The following is a 19,064-nucleotide window of genomic DNA, read 5'->3' as shown; positions in this document are numbered from 1 at the left end:
TTATGCATTGGGTGTGTTGACAAAGGCTTTACATGATATCCACAGCTTTGCATTCTGATTGGTTTTCACCTCCTTGGCTATTGGAAAAGCGCATACCATGTTCTATGTGAGTGCTCTTTGTCCGGGTTTGTATATTTAACCAAGTAATTGACATGTGGCCCTCGGGGGGAGGGACACTGAGCTGACCTCAGTATTCAGGGTGAACTGGAAAGACCGTGACAGTTTGACAAGTCTCTCTGAGTAGGTTTTACATGATAACAGATGAGGTGGATAAAGGGAAATTCTTTCTTTTGCTACCGGTTCATGTCAAGCATCATGTCAGCTACTTCCTCCTTGTACCAACAGAAGCATGTCTCCAAGTTTCTGTAGATTTGACGTGACTCACCAAGATAAATCACAGATTAGTTTTTCTCGCCTCCTTAGTGCATTTGAAAAAATAAGACAACAAGTTATTTCTTTGTGGTGATAGAGGCGCTACATTAAACTAGAAAATAAGAAGAAAGACATGAGAGGAGAAAAGAAAATGCATTTTTTTGTCGTCACTCACCGTTCCATCATGGTTATCAGACTGCAAGTTTTCTTAAACAGTGTTACTGAAAACAGCTGTGGCTCCCTTAATATACTAATCAGAGCACAGGTTAACTAGTTTTTCATTGAAAGGTCAGACAAGGGGCCTCATTGGTGAAACATTTTCTAGCTGCTTGTCCTAGCTTAACATTATCCTCAGTCAACTTTCCCCTTTCCTGATAGCTAATGTTAGCAAAACATTAGATTCTAGCATTATCAAGAAGAAATGTTTTGACTAGCAATGATTCAGTCATCTTAAAAACATGACAGCAACCAACCTATTTCTCCTTTTTTAACGTTAGCACAGAAAACAAGAAAGCAAAGCAAGCTATTGTTGATGAACTGACATTAAGCTAACTCCCTTTTAAAATAGCTATTTTAACGGCTAAGTTACCTACAGTTTTGCTAATAATAGCTAACAAGAAAGGGGTAGACCAAGCTTTTCATTGTTATAGAGATCTAACAACAGCGGTGCTGTGAACTTTGGCATTTATTTTAAATTTAGTGTTTATGTCATCCCAACTTATGATTCCTAACTTTCTGAAATATTTCAGTTAGGACAATTCTGTGACTAAATTCCTATCCACAGGAGGAAACATGTGTCTGTAATACCAAAAACCGAGATAAGATAGAATTTCAGACTTTTTGATACGAACTTTGTGTCATGAGGACCATGTCCCGCTTTCTGATGGATCTGGCGTTGCGTTACAGCGGTGAACAAAGTGAGGACGTGGGCTTTGGACCGGGAGGTGTTTCAGAACATCATGAGGAGGACGGCTGAGACACGTCATGAACAGTACCGCAACTTTCTCCGAAGGTTAGCCCCAAAAGCTTTACCTACATTTAGCTGATTTGGCACTGTTAATAAAATTGAATTGAATTGAATTGACTTGAATTTAAATCTGCTTTAAGCTATTTCTGGACCAGTAGGGGGCAGAAACATAGCTATAGATCCTCAATACACCATTCGTTATCAATTTGTTGTGCTTAATTTGTTAGCACACGTACACATCTAGCAGTTTCGTTTGTGTCCAGTATTTACTGTTTGGTTTGGACCAATCTTGGAACCCATTGGCTATCAACCAAAGCCTGCTCAAACGTGACTGGTCAATACTGCGACTATAAACAGACTACAACAGAAACATCTTAAATATCAAAATCGTGTCCAGTAGCCTACAGATTTTAGAGTGTTACAATTGATAGAGTTTAGGTTTAGACAGTCTTCACCACCTTCAGGAGCAAGATATAGTAATCTTTATGTGCTAGATGTGTAACTTACTTCATTAATATCTCCTTTTATTCAGTAATCTGCACTTCAGGGCTGGGCAGGTAGCCTAATGAGCTTGGTGGCTCAGAACAAAAGTCCAAAAGAGACTAAAAGCTGCAAAGAGCTGCAGAGTTTGGCAGCAGTTGTAGAATCGGAAGAACACTTTGATATAGACCTCTAAACAATTAATAGATCAATTGAGTAGTTCTCAGCTATTAAATTAATTGCCAACTATTTTGATAACCAAATAATTGTTTTGAGTCATTTTTTAAAAATGGTCCAATTACAGCTTCTTTAATGTGAATATATTCTGGTTTCAAAATAAAGACAAAACAAGACATTTGGAGACATCATTTTGCTTTGAGAAACACTGGTCGCCATTTTCTGAATTTTTATGCACCAAATAAGCAATCGATTAGTCGAGAAATGAACAACAGATTAATCACTACGATAATAATCGCCAGTTGCAGACCTACTAAACTATATAAAAGCATTGTGAATATGTGTACTATTGTATACAGTATATGTATATGTACTAGAAAACTTAACTTCACAAACACATTAGAGAAAGTCTAGACCATGGGATGTTATTATCCTGGTGCATTATTAGATTACACAGAGAATATAGTTCTCCATGAAAAGTCCCCTGTGTGTTTAGTAATTTGTATAATAACGAACATGCAGAAATGAATGTTCATCATCTGTGTTTTTGTCATTTCTGTCAGTGTTTCACTCTTGGCTAATCTACCAGAAGACAAGCTAAGCAAAATAGTGGACTGCCTCGAGGTGGTAAGTTATTCTGTCAAATCTATATTTCTACTGGAGAGACAATTTTACTTTTCATTGTTTTGCCTCAGTATTGCACAACCCTCTGGCAGCTCATGGGAGCCCCAGCGTTGCAGATAGCTGCTGTCAAAATATCATTACCATTTGGCCATATACCATTACTGCGTGTCAGCATATTCTTTCTACCTCCAGTCGGCAAGACCTCACAAATTACCTTGTTGATGAACAGAGTCGATATTATTCCTGTCATCGCCGGGCGCTGTATATTGTTACCATAATTATTTGACCAAGGCCCCAGAAAGTGTTTATTCAAATGGGGGATGAGTGATTTCTTAAAGATGTGCGAGTGACAGGCTTTTGGTGTGAGACTATACAAGTGTGCAAAAAGTGAATGTATGTGTAGGTGTGTGTGTTGAAACGTGCAGAATGAGAATGGCTCGCCCCCTTTTCTCCTCCGTAAGCATTGTATTTCAACGGTGGAAGAGAAAACGGAGTGGAGCTTGTCAAAAAACAGCCATTCTCAGCGTCTTTTCACAATGAGAACTTCAAGGACGTTCCTTGCAATCGTTGGTCGTCCCGCTAATTTCCACTACGGCAGAATTATTCCTTATTCAGTCATTTCTGATTGAGCTAATTCTGTTGCCTCTTGTAACCCAATAGTGGTGCAAATGTTCGTCAGGAATCCTCCAGATAATATTGAAGCTTCTTGTCTAACTGTGGGGGAATGGAATTTCTGTACTGGTGTGTGTGTAGTTTTGTCTGTATATGTCTGTGTGTGTGTGAGTGTTCCCAGTCTGATCTGCTGATTGGTATTTGAACTGGACAGCTTCAATGGCAAAGAAGGAGCTCTGTTAAAGGTAACAACCTAAAATAGAAATGAAAACAACTTTCACTCATGATCCTGGCATGATATATCTTGTAATTTCGTCAGACAAACTTACTCAGAGAGCTGCAGCCTAACAATGATGGTCTAAAATGGGAAGCTCATAAACTAACGAGCTAACATAGGATACTTAAAATAGCTCATTTTTTAATGTAGTAGCAATGTTAGCTTGCTGGATTGTGATGCCTTTGAAACTGAAATGGGGAGGTGCACAATAGACACCTCAAACTCAATGAAAAATGTATCCAAACACTAGAAAACTGTGCAAAAAATCGTTCTAATTAGCTAGCTTTAGGTCACAGGTGGCAAGTGAATGCTACTTCGTCCTTGACTGTCTTTCTAGAGCTTTGTATTCTTAATCAGGAGTTTGATTATTAGCCAACAGTATTGTCATAATCATTAAAAGTCAGAATATTCCTACCTCTCCCCTTATGAATATTGTAGAGCTTTTATACTACGTCACTTGTTTTTCTGAATTTCTACAGTAATAAATCAAGTTTGTAAGATAACATGCAAATTGTTATATTTAAAAACTTCCTTCCTTTTACAAGTTTTCTTCGGTCTTTGTCCATAAATATAACTTTTTTGCAGGACTGATAGTAACAACTTTTACAGTCCCCTTTTTAAAGCACTTGTGTGCTCATGTCATGACGGACATTTCAAAAGCCCCTTGAAGGCACTGGACAAACAGTCCATCTGGGAGCTGATGGTGATCTTAAAAATAGGTTTAGTCCTTGTCTGGTCCCTGAAGCAGAGAGAGAGAGAGAGAGAGACGTGCAGTTGATTATGTGCTGTGAGCGGTCGATTGACAGTTTCCAAAGATAGGACGACTGTAGCCAAACCCAACACACACACACACACGCACAATCACACACACACACACACACACACACACACACACACACACACACACACACACACACACACACACACACACACACACACACACACACACACACTCACAGCAGATCATAAGTGGCACGACCAAAATCACAGCAATCAAATGAGAGTGAGCTGATGGTAAAGAGAAGACAGAAGGGGATGTACGTGATTGTTGAGGGGGTCAGGGTACTTGAAGAATTTTATGTAGAGACATGCTTTTAAGCTTTTTAGTAAAAAAGCCCCCTTTTTTTTTTCCTGAAAAGGCAAATGTTTGGCTCAGTTCAGGATTCAAACCCGGCAGCCTGGTATAACAAACACAAAACTCAAACGGTCGCTGTATCACCCAGACAGTCTTTATAAACAAAACCTTGGCATGTTGTCTCTGCTGTCACAGACGGGTGTTAAACTGGGCTCTCCTGAAGTGTAAACGTGACGTAAACAAGCTTGAACGACCGAAGGAAAATGCCACTTGTGTCAAGAGTTTTGACAGTAAACACAAGAGAAAGTTTACGCGTGGTTGTTCCGATTTGTTTGTTCACTTTTTTCGCCAAAGACCTCCGAGTCAGAGGATTACAGCCGTTGTCTCAGCCGTAGGAATTTGGCATCTGTGTGCCAGAGAGAACATTTCATCCTGGTCACCTTCTCCAAAAAGCTTTAAAATAGAAGGCGATCTGGCAGCTTGCTGACTCAGCAGGCTGGATTTAGTGCTGTGGTTGGTTGTTTGGTGTGTTAGGTTTGGTTTGACCAACAGCATGAAGTGGTGGAATCTGTGTCTGAATGAGAGAACACTACACCTCTGTGTTGTATTCAAGGATATTTCATTGTGTCATTCAGTTTTATGATGCTTGTGAGACTGAACTAAAAACTGAAACAAACTTTTCTCAGTCAAGTGTGATCTGCACCAACTGGAGTGTACCAACTGGAGTTTACCAAGAATGAGGCCCCTAGACCCTCCATGACAAGTACCTGTCACTGACAGAAACAGGAACTGTCTTCACATTTACAAATATTAATAACAAAAGGCTCCATAAGTAATAGGTTGGGCAGTGAGTAGGCCTGATGGTACTTGTTCACAGAAACATTGATTTGAACATTGTAGTGTGGCAGAGAGTTTAGAGCGGCGCCAGTTTGCTCGCTGTACATTTGCATAAAGTTGAGGTCCAGGCTACTTTGTACAAATCACGTGCCCCCAGCGTGACTCCTTCTCAAAAATCTTTGAAAGTAACCTGTTTGATCTAAAATGATGCCAGATTCAGAGGTTCCTTTGTCCCATAAATTCATAAACACATTTTGGTGAACTAATTTCTTAATATGATTGCTTACTTCGGGTAGGGAATGAGTCCTTACCCCCAATGAAGGAGCTCAATTACCTCTGGGTCATGTTCACGAGTGAGGGGACGATGAAGTCCGAGTTTGGCCGGAAATTCGGAGCAGCGGGGGCGGTATTGCAGTCGCTTTACTGCTCTCGATCTACTGGTCAATCTTCATTCCTTTCCTACCCTCACCTATGATCATAAAAGCTGGGTCATGACCGAAAGAACGAGGTCGCGGGTACAAGCGGCCGAAATGAGTTTTCTCAGGAGGGTGGCTGGAGTCTCCCTTAGAGAGAGGGTGAGAAGTTCAGCCATCCGTGAGGAACTCGGAGTAGAGCCACTGCTCCTTTGCGTTGAGAGGAGCCAGTTGAGGTGGTTCAGGCATCTAGTAAGGATGAACCCTGTGCGCCTCCCTAGGGAGGTGTTCCAGGCACGTCCAGCTGGGAGGAGGCCTCGGGGAAGACCCAGGACCAGGTGGAGAGATTATATCTCCACACTGGCCTCGGAACGCCTCAAGAACCCCCAGTTAAAGCTGGTTAATGAGGCCCGGGAAAGGGAAGTTTGGGGTCTCCTGCTAGAGCTGCTGCCCCCACGATTGAAGATAAGTGAGTGAGAGAAAGTTTTCTAAACCAGCCACCATGTTGGTTCTGTTTAAAATCTGGTAGCAGTGAAGCTTTCGTCCAATCAGGTCCAATCCAATCACAGTTGTAGGCAGGAGTGACCTGTTTTCTCAGTTTGTCATTGGTCATAGAGGAGAAATTGAAAACTGCGAGTGACGAGCCCATCTACGCCACTGTGGACACCCTGTGGCCTTTAAACGCATTTATTTATATTTTTAACTATATTTTATAACTGTTCGATTTCCAGAGACAACAACACGGAAAACTCTGTAGTCCGATTCAAGATAGCAAACGTAACTCCTTTTAGGCTATACAAAGGGGGCGCATACCAGATCCTCTCCTTCTGTTCTTACCTGTCACAATAAAAGCCCTTGACTTCATAACTTAAAATAAAAAAATTAGACATGCTCCCCAGCTTTTTTGAAGCATTTCTTTAGTTTTTTTCTTCTTCATCTTCTCATTTTCACCCTGATGTTTATGAGCTGCTTGGTTTTTGCAACAATCCTTGTAAATGTGCAACAATTTACATTCAAACACTTTTTCAGACTAAACAAAGGTTTATTTTTTATTTGATCTATAATACAACAAAGCAAAAAATAGTCTTGAAATGTCAGTTTTTAGTAAAGCAACTTGTGTTTTGGAAATAATACTATGGAAATCGCATTTGTAACTTTTATGTGTGTGCCATTTGCTCCAGACTCAAGACGTACTGCACAGAAGAGTGTGGTTTGTTAGCCTGCAACATCGATGCAGGCTTGCTGTTGGAGGGTTTTATCACTCACTTCTACTCCATGCTAGCGGGTCTGGAACAGCACAAACCTCCATGTGAATGTCCAAATGGAGTGAGAGTGGGTAGAGGGAGTATGCTGATGACTGTACAGAGTCTGAGTCTGTGAACTTTTGCCACGGCCACGGGAACTGCATGTGTCTGATTGGCTGACAGGTGTCAGTTAGAATCAAATCAAGACTCTTCAAGGTTAAAACACTATTTTGAATCAGTGCCATGGGTATATTTAATATGAAAGTAACCAAGTAACTACATGCAACAAGACTGAGGCTTCAGGCTATCGAAGATTACAGATGGGTGTTACCCAAATGACATTTCAATGGCACTGCTAAATGATAAAGGGGGAAACTACCGATTTTCAACCAACGCAAATCCTCTGGTGGACTTTTGCTGGTGGAAGAGCGAGGAGCTTACGGCACTAAAGCCATGAATCTGCATGTACTGCAGTGACCTGTTGTAAATTGGCGGTTACCAGCTAATGCTAGTGCTAGCAAGATGCAACCACTGAGCACCCGATTCAGACATTTTAGGTGACCGAAACATTACAATCAACCCATATGCAGTAAAAACACTGTGAGAAGGTCAAAGTCCTAAAGCGATCACACTGACAACACCAAAAATCCCATCTATTTCAATGTCCACAGTTGCCATGGATACACATTACTAAACTATCCTGATTGAAAGGTGGCTGTGTAGCCCTGCCCTAAAGCATCCCCTGCTTTATGGCCTATTTGACTCTAAATGGGACCATCATTTAGTAAATAAACATCATGCTGTAGAAGACTTGAAACTGGAAAAAGAGATCATTAACGCATTAGGAAATGTTGGAAGTAGGAAAAAAGGCTAATTTTCTCATTGACCTCTATACAATCCTACTTCTTTTTGGAGCCAGTGGAGTCACCTGGTTTAAGTCACTTCCGCTTCGGCTTCACTTTTCATTTTTTTACAGTCTAATATTATATTAAACATTACTCATACTGAATCAATGAGTTGATTAATCAATATGTAAAATGATGTATGATGAAAACTATCAAGTGATAAGATAAGGTCATCGTCACAGCCTGGTTTTGTTGCACATTTAAATTAATATTAACATTGACCAGGGCCCTCATAACAGACATTAGAAATGTCATATCAACCAAACCTTTGACCTGCACTTCATGTTTTATTAATCTCATGAGCCTCCAAAAATCCTGATCAGCGGGTTAAGAAGCCGTGAATGACATAGCATCATTGACGGCTGAACTCCAGCTCTCATGCCGCAGGGGACTGGCTACCAGTAATCAGACCAGCAGGGTCAATGACTAAATCGATGTAAAGCTTGAGTCCTGACTGCTGTCCTCACCCCTCTCCCACCGCCCTTTTCTCACCCATTAGGAATACTATGACAAAGGAGAGCACGTCATCCGGGAGGGAGAGGAGGGCAGCACCTTCTACATCATTGCGCAGGGAAAGGTAACACACACTCACACACTGTACCGGACAACATGAACGAGCAGGACAAACACACACACACACACACACACACACACACACAAGCACATCTTAAAGCTTATGATTTATGTCAGGACCCTCAGCAAACCTACGACAAACAAAAACATGTCCTCCTGTGTTAAACTTCACTAGTCTCTCAAAAAAGACACAAGAATGACCATCTTTGCACTAAAAGAAAAACACATTTTTTTCTTCTTTTTGTTTGCCCAAAACTATTTTGGTGACCTCAGTAGGTCTCTAGACATTCAGGATCTCCACCAAAGCCTCCTTTCAGGTTATTAGCTCTTTATTAGCCTGTAATAGCTGCAATACATCAGATATATTACTGCCTTTGTAGACACTAGCATGTAAGGCTGTACTTGGGCATGATGGTGCTTTGAGTTGCATGCTAACATGCTGATGTTAAGCAGGGGAGGTTTGATATCCTATCCTCGTTTAGAATGACATTTAGGTTTTTTTGTATTACAGAAACATATTTCCTAACTGAAAAAATCTTAGGATAGGAACTGAATCATTACAGAACCTTCATGGCAATACATCCCATAATTGCTGAGATATTTTAGTCTTAAAGTGGTGGAAAGACCGACGTTTCCATCACTACAACTGTAATTGTACAGTTAGGTGAGTAACATAATGTGCAAATATTCAATACTTATAGAAAATAGTTTTTGCCCTTACTCCCATTGGTTATGATAATTAATTACACATGAGCTTCACTGCAGAGATTTCTCTGACTCTGCAACAATGACACTCATCAGGGCTGGAGACACAAGCCAATAATCCTGTCCTTACAACAATAAAATAAATCCTCCAGAGCCTTAGTTAGACAATACTGTGTGACGTCTCTATTGCACTGATAAGGATGCTGCAAAGGATTTTCTCATCAGTCAGCGTGAGTGTTGAATGGCTCCAGAAATAAGTCCCCCCAAATCTCGCAGGACACCAGAACCCTTTCTGCTGTCATTTTTCCCCTTTCCCTTCAATTAGGTTCCCCAATGTGTAGACAAAGCTGCGTATATCAATAGCAGGTATTGCAGCCTGGAATAAAACTGCAATTCAGTGGAAAAGGAACTTTCTGGTGCCAACTTTGAACGACTAACTTGATTCGTCCACTCAAATGTCTTGAATATTTTCAGTTTTTAAGAGACAGACCCTAATGGACATTGTTGTGTACCTGACTCCATGAATGAAATCATGCTTAAAGGTTTATAATAATAATAATTACAGAACAGAAAAAAAGGCCAAAAAAAATACAAACAAAATAAATGTATTTTCCTTCAATAACAGACCAGTTTTGGACAACAAAACAATATGTTGGTCAGCCCGTGTGTGAGTCTGGGAGGTGTGGGCCTATGACTCATCCGCCCGTCTGTCTCTCTGATAAGTCAGAAACCTGACACCGGGGAGGGAGGGGAGATGGAGAGAGGGGCCGGAGCTGTCCACAGGGGACTTTCAAAATGCCATTATGAGCTGATGTGAGACAGCAGCTCCTCCGCGCTAAGCTAACCAAGCCAGAGAGGAACACATGTTGTTTGGGAGAAAGGGGGTTAACACAGGAAATACAACTCCTGCCCCCTCGTACCCCATGACCAGGGAGGGAATAAAGTCTGAGAGCCACCAGGAAATACAGGGGAAGTGAAGGTCACAGAGGTCAAACGGGACACTTAGCTAAAACACACCCTGGCCGTTACGGCTGTGATGTCATCGGGGCATTTCGTCGGCAGGATGGTGCCACCAGCGGGGTGTTTGACCTCGGCCGAGTAGGGCCACTGGTTTTTAAAGCCTCGCAAATTAAGCAAAAGTTTCACAACATCCGGGCTTCAGGAGTACGTTCGTTGCAAACTTCCAGCAGAACAAACAGAGGCAGCTGATTAAACCTCTCTTACAATGAATGTGTCTATTTTTACAACAGAAATTGTAGTGCATTAATGCCACTTAATCACTTATTGCCATCGTGTTCCAATTACTATAATTGAATATGTCAATTATTCTAATGTCTTAGGATTCTAAATTTTTACAATGCGTGTAAAAATATTTGGAGAAAATGGAAAGCACCGGTCTAATATACCGCAGTGAACTGGAGACGGCAGTGTGGAGAAGTGAACTGTGCTATAATGTGTCGTGCAGGTGAAGGTGACTCAGACCACTGAGACACACAAGCTGCCGCAGATTATCAACACGCTGCAGAAGGGAGACTACTTTGGAGAGAAAGCACTCATCAGGTAAAAAAACATCAGACACCACCACAGAGAGCCTCTTGAGTTTTTTGGTGGAAACATCGTTTTAAATAGCCAATCATGTTTATTCATACTGCCTAAAATCACCAATTTACAACCTGAACAACCTTTTGTAGTGTGGTTGTACTTCTCCATAGTCAGTGTTACCTTCAGGAGATAGCGGTCGGTACGCCCTCAGTTTAGAGAAGCAGACAGGAGTACTGACAAATTATTTTAGACACTTAGAAAAAAATCAATATCAGTTACATTTAATCGACCACCTAACCTGTCAATCATTACTGTTAAATTCCTATTTTAATGTACGTTCTGAATCGTTTTCACAGCTGACTATCTCGCTAAGCCCTTTATGGATGAACGTTAAATACAAAATGCGTGTGTCTCTTTCAGTGATGACGTCCGATCAGCTAACATAATTGCTGATGAGAACGGGGTGGAGTGCCTCGTCATCGACAGAGAGTGAGTATTCACCGTGGCGATTGCTCTAAAACTGCAAGGGAAGCTCAGCTTACCCTAAAATGTCACCCAAAAAAAAAAAATGGAGGGATACTTACTGATGTGTGTACATTTCATTGACTAAATACGCCTTCATATTTTGCTGGGCTTTTTCCCGCCCATCGGATGCTCAGCGTCTCTGGGGGTCTATGCGGCAGGGGGCTGGCCCGGTTGTCTGCTTCTGCATGATGATTGTAAAAGCTGTCTGAGGCGGAATCCTTTTTTGATCAACAGCTAAATGAGCGAATCAGCGATCTTGAAGAATAAACATCCACCAGCGCATTTTCCTAGTTGTTCTGAACTGATCCGGAGACTTTTCTGATCCCCAGAGACTTTGTCTTTGTTAAAAACCACTAGCGTTGTGTTTGGCGACTCTGTTCTGTCACTCTGTGGTTTCTTTTCCCAACGAGCAGCGGCAGCTGCCGAGCTTCTCCCCCGTCGAGATCACACTTCACAGTAGCCTGGCGCAGCAGCTCCAGCTGGGCCAAGGCCGTTTAAGCAGCCTAGCTCTGCTGCCATTGAGGGGACACTGGTCAAGTCCCTGGATGAGACCCCTAGTTGGTACAACAAGGTCACAGGTCAAGGGTAGAATTTACAGATGAAGAAACAAACACATTTATGATGTATGCCGGAAAAATGAGCTTCCCCTCCTTGAAAGACCAACAGCTGCCACTGCGTTTGAAGTGTTGTTTCAACATCCTCCTCCTCACCTCACCGATCACATGTTGTAACTTTTATTATGGAGCACTGAGTGAGTTTTCTTCCATAATCATTCTGATTTGTCCTCCCATTACCCTGCAGTCTAATATGATTAACAACTATATACAACAACTACTATAACCGAGTATTTTGGTATCTATCAGCTGTCAACAGTGTGAGAAAAACTTTGTATTTTGTCCTGATTTTGTCCTGTAAACTGCAGTCCTTTATCTCAGTGGGACACGTCAGTTAAATCAAAGTTGGGGGTTATGAAGCCTATCAGCCAACATTCCTGCGGTTGCACCGCTGAACGCAGTTGTTGTTGTTTCCGTAGGACATTTGATCAGACAGTGGGCACCTTCAATGAGCTGCAGAAGCACCTCCAAGGCTACGTGGCAACACTTGATCGTGACGACAAGAAGAGACACGCCAGGTAGGAGCAGCACCGGGTGCTCAAGACAGAAGAGTGATCAGAATAAAACAACTAAATTTGTCCCGACAAAACTCAATTTACAGGCTGTTCTCATTCTCCCTCCCTAAGAAACTTCTGATGACAATACATTGCTATTTTTAACCATAAACATTTTAACTGAGTGTATAATAAAACATACATACATACATATAATTGGTTGGTTTAAAATGAAGCCCCTCCCTCTGTCTCCATCTAGGAAGTCGGTGTCACGTCACCAGAGCCAGCCGCTGTCGCCAGACGTCATCCAGTTGAAGAAAATGGTGTCGGCGTTTCCTCCATCCAGGCCCTTCGACCATCTGGAGGTCGTGGCTACTCTCGGGGTTGGTGGCTTTGGACGAGTAGAACTGGTGAGACTGGAAGCTTTGAATCGTTATTTATTAGTCTAAAACAGGGGTCAGCAACCTTGGGCACAGGTGCCACAACTGGCACATGGCAGCTTAACCAATGACACACCAGCAACAAGTGTTCAAGAAATGTTTGGGGAAATGTTGGAGTGCTTTCTAATCCACAAACCAAATGAATCTTTCACAGCCATTCTGTCTGCCTGTTATTTACTGTAGATTGACCAACTTTTTACAAGTGAAATGAAGCTTCATGAAGTATTTTCTTTGTTTTATGAAGACACTAGATGGCACTCTTGGTTTAAAGGAAAAGGGGTCAAGGACTGGTTATTGAGTGAGCTTTCAACCCTTTGTTGAACAGTGAGCTCTGAAAATAAAGAAAATGCTTCATGAAGCTTTGGACATCACTACCTTTTCCCCATCCACATCCCGAAGGTCCACTCTACCCTGCTTCTGATTGGCTAGTACTTGTTGTCTTCTTCACAGAAGTAGCTTTGTATACGTTTATATGGCACACACTTCATTAACACCAACATTTAAAAAAGGCACTTCATATCAAAAAGGTTGCCAACCCCTGGTCTAAAGTACAAAAAACACTCTGGTAATCATCATCATTTTTTTTTTTTTTTCAATGTTGACTTTTTACTTTTTTTAATTTAGCCTTTAACTTGGTTCCGATATAAGTGAAAGAACACAAAGACAACAGAACTGAAGCTGCCCATAATACAACCATGTTAACTTATTATTACAGTTACTAAGAGTTTTACAATGGGATGAACGCCTGCAAGTCACAACTGTGGGAATCTTGAAGCAAAAGGACTGTTACGCTGGAATATAACACTTGGTTTTTCACCCAACAATATGAGAAAACACTATTTCTTTACTGCATTACTATAATTAACTCCATATTTTAGGGTTTTTATCATTATTTTATAATTTTACTTATTAAACCATTTTCTTTAGTTTCCCATTATCCGACCTTGTTCTCTGATTGTATTTTTTTCTGGGGACATGTTAAAGCTTTTGGAAGACTTTTTTTTGTCCTCTCAAACTTTATCGGAGCCTGTTTGGGTTATGATGGGGAAACATTGATAAGTGTCAAAGGAAAAGTTTGACTGCTTCTTTGCTGCTTGCCCGTTTGAAATGCTCAGACCAGGGAGACGCTTCAGTATCACGTGAATGTTGTCGACAGAAGAGCACGCCACTGAGGTGACATTTGCGGTCTAGACTAGGGGTCAGACTGCCAAAGCTTCATATTAACTTCAGATAAACTTTGGTATATATTTTTACGCAGAAAAGGGCCTGTAGAATTTGTCCTCCATCACTTACATTGAAAGTTCATTAGGCAAGTAGCTTTTAATAGTCAGCATGAACAGGAGGAATGATTATAGCAAGTAAAACCTGTTTTAATGTTCATATGGGAACTTGACCATTGTTTTAAAACAGACTTTTTCTCCACTTGCAGGTGAAGGTGCAGGACGAGGACGTAACCTTTGCACTAAAGGTCATCAAGAAGAAGCACGTCGTGGACAACAGGCAGGAGGAGCACATCCACTCAGAGAGGAAGATCCTCGCAGAGGCTCGCTCGCCATTCGTTGTCAAGTCAGTCCTCCCGCTCAACCCATTTCCATTTTTTATCCTATATGATGAAGCTCTGCTCCATTAGTCTGGGAAAACAGTGCACCTCTATTAGTTTTTGATGAGATCACAGTGGAGGCCTCGAGCAGATTACATCTTCTCAATGGGGCAGAATGGCAGGGGATATTAAGATATCAGCTGTGAAAATGTAGTTATTTGTGATGAAATATGGCCGCAGTAGCTTTTCTTTCTTTCTCCTTTTGTGAGTTTACGATGATCCAATTTCAGTGTACACAGATATTAAAGCCATTCTTCACCTTCTGAAACGCTCCTCCTCTTCATGCACTCCGTGTTTGTATTTGAACCTTTTCATATGGTAAAATGATTACCTATTCTTATTTCAGAGCTGTTTTCAAGGCTGACGTAAGGTGATCTCAGATTCAAGACGTAGATTTATGTATTGGGGCGGTTAACATCCGCTCTGATGTCTCAAGTGTCAATTGTCAATTTTAATTTCAAAGGACCTATTGTCATGAAAGTTTAAAAATATCCATTTCAAAGCATCAAGGCATCTTTTGTTAATTTAATAATTTGGTTTCTTCTGAATAGTGGTTAGAAAACAGCACAGGTCTGAGGTTGAACAGTAGTGTGTGTTATTTGATCAGTCAGTCTCAGAACCAGCTCGGGTCTTGGGTTCGTAGTGCCTGAAGTCTCTTTTGTCGGCTCAGTTTAAGATGTAACCAGAATTAAGTGTCTTTTCTTTTTTTTTTTCTTCTTCAAAGTTGAGCGTGATTTTGCATCTCTACTGTACGTGCTTCTAGGTTGCTATTAGCAATTTACTCTGAATATATTACCCCAAGGGTCAATTAAAATCACATTACTTCACAAATGAAGCAATAATTTGAGCAGTAATGTCTATAAATACATTATAGTACATTGCAAAAATAACCACTGGGGCCCGAAGATTCATTTAAGCGTCCTGCTTACTGTTTATGATCTGTTTCGCATCATTAGTTTCTTCCTCGCTGCTTATTTATTATTGTATTATTATGTAGTGAATCACTTTACTTTTTAATAGTTGAAAATTTAGCCATATTTATGTTTTTCTTTCCTACCAAATGAAAGCTAGACTATTTAGGCTTTTTAAGTGTTTATTTACAGAAAAGTGATTATTACATTAAACAAAAAAAAAAATGCATCCTAAATATTTTACAAGCAGGAAATAGTATTATGTTAGAGGAGAGTGTACCAATTATTAACGGGATGGATGTTGATCCTAACTGACAGCATGGTCATTGTTCTGTTAACACTAAGGTCAGATCTTTTACTCGGAAGCTTAATTTGTCTGTGCTTCTCTCACTCCAGACTGTATCGCACGTTTAAGGATAACAAGTATGTGTACATGCTGCTGGAGGCCTGTCTGGGTGGAGAGATTTGGAGTCTGCTCAGAGACAGGTGAGACACAGCGATGCTTTTAAAAACCTAACAAAACAATGCATCTCTGCCTCCTGAGCAGCGTGGGGTCAGAACAAAAAAAAGTTTCAATAGCGTTTTCTGGTCTTTAGGGGGAGTTTTGATGAACCCACTGCCAAATTCTGCGTTGGTTGTGTCACAGAGGCTTTTGATTACCTCCATCGCAAGGGTGTCCTTTATAGAGACCTGAAGCCGGAGAATCTCATGCTGGATAGTGAGGGATACATCAAACTGGTGAGCGATAGATTACTTATTATTCTGTCTTTAAAATGTGAAATTACTGCAACAACTGGCAGAGTTTGATCCCCTGTGGTGACGTGTGGCTTTCTAGTAGTCTTGACAAGTTGTCTAGTCACACATTTCGATTTATAATTGGTTGGGCATTTACAGAAGTCTGCAGCTTCAGTTACACAAAGCTCAAAAGTTCTCTGTCTAGCTTTTATGTGTTCCATTGCCTGTTTTTTAACCTCACCGTGGAATTACAGCATTGTTTGCCAACCTGTCAGTGCAACTAGAAAGCAAGCTGGCCAGCATGCTCAAAACGGTTACCTATGAATGAAAAGGAAACAAAGACTCTGAGCACATACAGAGCCTGTACGAGGCTGCACCCTCGAGCCTGTATGAGCGTGCAGTCATGACACGAGCAGGAAAAATCATTACAGGCTCTCAACATCCCCTCCTCTCTGAATACGAACATCAGCCACTGGGAAGAAGACTGTGTGTGCTAAAGCAAAAATCAAACCGGTTCAAACTACAGTTTGTCTTAGCCTCAATCAACCTGCTCAACTCTAATGCTAAATCTTGTGCAATATATACGGCTGTGCAATGAACACACAAGCACTTTTGCACTTGAATTTGTATGTTCGTAAGTTCTTTTTATTCTAAACTGCCATGTTGTCAATGTCATGTGTCTCTTATATTGCTTTATGAAAATGAACAACAATATACTAATTAAGGGGTTTCATGAGATCTAAAGGGAGTCAATAAGTGCCTTAGTGTAACCAACTGGTCACTTTGTCGGGACCCCCTGGTGTCACTTTTCAATGCACTGGGTAACCCTGCACTTGAGACTGTGGTCGCTGTTTTAAATAGAAGGGACACGCGGTTGATGTTGTGAATTCAAAAAACCATGTGGCTAGGTTTAGGCAACAAAACCACTTTGTAGAGTTAGGAAAAGATTGTAGGTTGGGTTTAAAATAAGTGTGTTTGTAAATAACTACAGTACAGGACTTGAACTAATAGTGCCGCAGATGGATTTACAGTAGGAAGCCTGGTGCTTTTCAAACGCATGCTCAAGGGTGAAGCGGCGATATTTGATGCTGTGGGAATGAGAATAGTGTCATTCAATAAATATACAGGCCCAATGGGCTCTTTAAAGTAGGTCGTCATTTTCCAAAGTATGAGGGTATTTTTTCTCAATTCATTTTTAGTTAACTGAACAATTCTCCCTCCCCAGGTTGACTTTGGTTTTGCCAAAAAGATCAGATGTGGCCAAAAGACCTGGACCTTCTGTGGGACCCCGGAGTACGTGGCCCCTGAGATCATCCTCAACAAAGGTCATAACTTCAGTGTGGACTTCTGGTCTCTGGGCATCCTGGTGTTTGAGCTCCTAACGGGCAGGTCAGTCATCTGGGCTACCAATCTGCAGCAGTAAAGCACCTTATAATCATCCTTTTCATGGTTATCACTTCAATCTCCTTCCTGATTTGCTCTAATTATTGCTTGCTGACAGCTAAATCAAAGAAATTCAATCTCTGCCTTTTTCCCCCTCCAATCCAAAGTCCTCCATTCTCAGGGAGTGATCAGATGATGACGTACACGTTTATCTTGAAAGGAATTGAGAAGATGGACTTCCCCAAGAAGATCACCAAGAGACCTGAGGACCTCATACGCAAGTTGTGCAGGTACTAGTCAATTTAAAAGGGCAGTAGGGATGTCGGGATTAACTTTGCCATACACAGTTTGCAAAGCGTGGCGTGTAAAAGTGAGTGCAAAGGAGCCAACACCGTGAAAAGTTTCCAACATGTTGGAGATAATTATCGAGCCCTTTCTGCTCAAGTCTGTGTGAAAAAGTGAACTAGTGAATGTAACGTTACTAAGCTGGACCAAACCAGTTTAAACTGGGCTGGAGGAGTTCACAACGTCTTCCTGTTACTACCTACATCTGCTGGGATATGTAGTAGTTACCTGGATGTAACTCCAGTTCTATGAGGATGTGCTGAACCCTCTGTTTTACATAAAAAGTAGGCTTACATTTTTGATTTTCCTTCCAGAGTGTCCAATAATAAATTCACTAATAATCGTAAAAAACGTGAAACCATGACATTTCTTCTGACAATAATCACAATATCAAATCTCATATTATGATATCCCTAACAGGCAGAGCAACATTCAGGAATTAAAAAAAAAATCCTCCAATACACCACTTTTACTACTTCTACTCAGCTACCACATTTCTCAGAACAGAATCTGATGATGGTTGATGACCAGCCATGTAGAGGCCATGAACAGTAGGATAGTGGTCCAGACCCAACAGCTTAGGCACTAAGATTGGTCTGGACCATAAAATCCTGTCAAAATTTGCTTTGAGTCTTAATTTCAATTAATAGCCACATATGCAACTAGATAAAGGGCCTTCAAATGTCCGCGCACTTGGGGTTTAGCTGAACAACAAAATGACAGTCAATAATAAATATAAATGTCCAGTATTTGAACAAAGATTGCAGAAAAATAAGCTTTCTTTAAGTCAAACAGTAATTTACATCCACTTTACAGGCGAAATCCTGCAGAGCGACTGGGCAACCTCAAAAATGGAATAACTGATATCAAGAAGCACAGGTAAGAAGGAACTGACTCATTTCGTTGCTCATCTCAGTGGGAGGATTAGCCCAGCTATTAGCTCTGATTGAACATTATGACCTTGGCAATTAGATAATCACTGAACACACTGTACAAGAGCAGTGGGATGCAAAACATATTCAGAAGGCTTATTACATTATTGGACTTAATACAGTTTTTCTTCACTTAACTTGCTTTTTCCGAGAATTTGAAGGCTAGGAAAGAGAAAAAGAAAGGTATACAGTTGGTATTGAACTGATGAATACTCTCCATATTTTCTTTAAGTCAAGAATATCCACAGTAATAAGGGTCAAGTTCAAGGCAAACATTTATAC

General features: G+C 41.0%; 1 protein-coding gene across 1 annotated transcript in view; it reads left to right on the top strand.

Annotated features, from left to right (window-relative positions):
* The window catches only part of prkg2 (protein kinase cGMP-dependent 2), a gene marked incomplete at its 5' end in the record, with an annotated part of 29,772 nt that overhangs the window by 9,830 nt on the left and 878 nt on the right, over window positions 1–19,064 (top strand). Inside the window, 13 exons of the mRNA XM_083911874.1 lie at window positions 1,279–1,384; window positions 2,560–2,623; window positions 8,483–8,560; window positions 10,727–10,821; window positions 11,224–11,292; window positions 12,362–12,460; window positions 12,696–12,846; window positions 14,306–14,442; window positions 15,784–15,873; window positions 15,984–16,125; window positions 17,348–17,511; window positions 17,673–17,795; window positions 18,667–18,729. Of these exons, the coding sequence (XP_083768000.1) occupies window positions 1,279–1,384; window positions 2,560–2,623; window positions 8,483–8,560; window positions 10,727–10,821; window positions 11,224–11,292; window positions 12,362–12,460; window positions 12,696–12,846; window positions 14,306–14,442; window positions 15,784–15,873; window positions 15,984–16,125; window positions 17,348–17,511; window positions 17,673–17,795; window positions 18,667–18,729 (1,381 nt within the window). The remainder of the gene's footprint in view (window positions 1–1,278; window positions 1,385–2,559; window positions 2,624–8,482; window positions 8,561–10,726; window positions 10,822–11,223; window positions 11,293–12,361; window positions 12,461–12,695; window positions 12,847–14,305; window positions 14,443–15,783; window positions 15,874–15,983; window positions 16,126–17,347; window positions 17,512–17,672; window positions 17,796–18,666; window positions 18,730–19,064) is intronic.

The sequence above is a fragment of the Echiichthys vipera genome (genome assembly GCF_963691815.1).
Source record: "Echiichthys vipera genome assembly, chromosome: 4".
In the NCBI taxonomy this organism is placed as follows: Eukaryota; Metazoa; Chordata; class Actinopteri; order Perciformes; family Trachinidae; genus Echiichthys; species Echiichthys vipera.
This window is presented reverse-complemented; position numbering and strand designations above follow the sequence as displayed.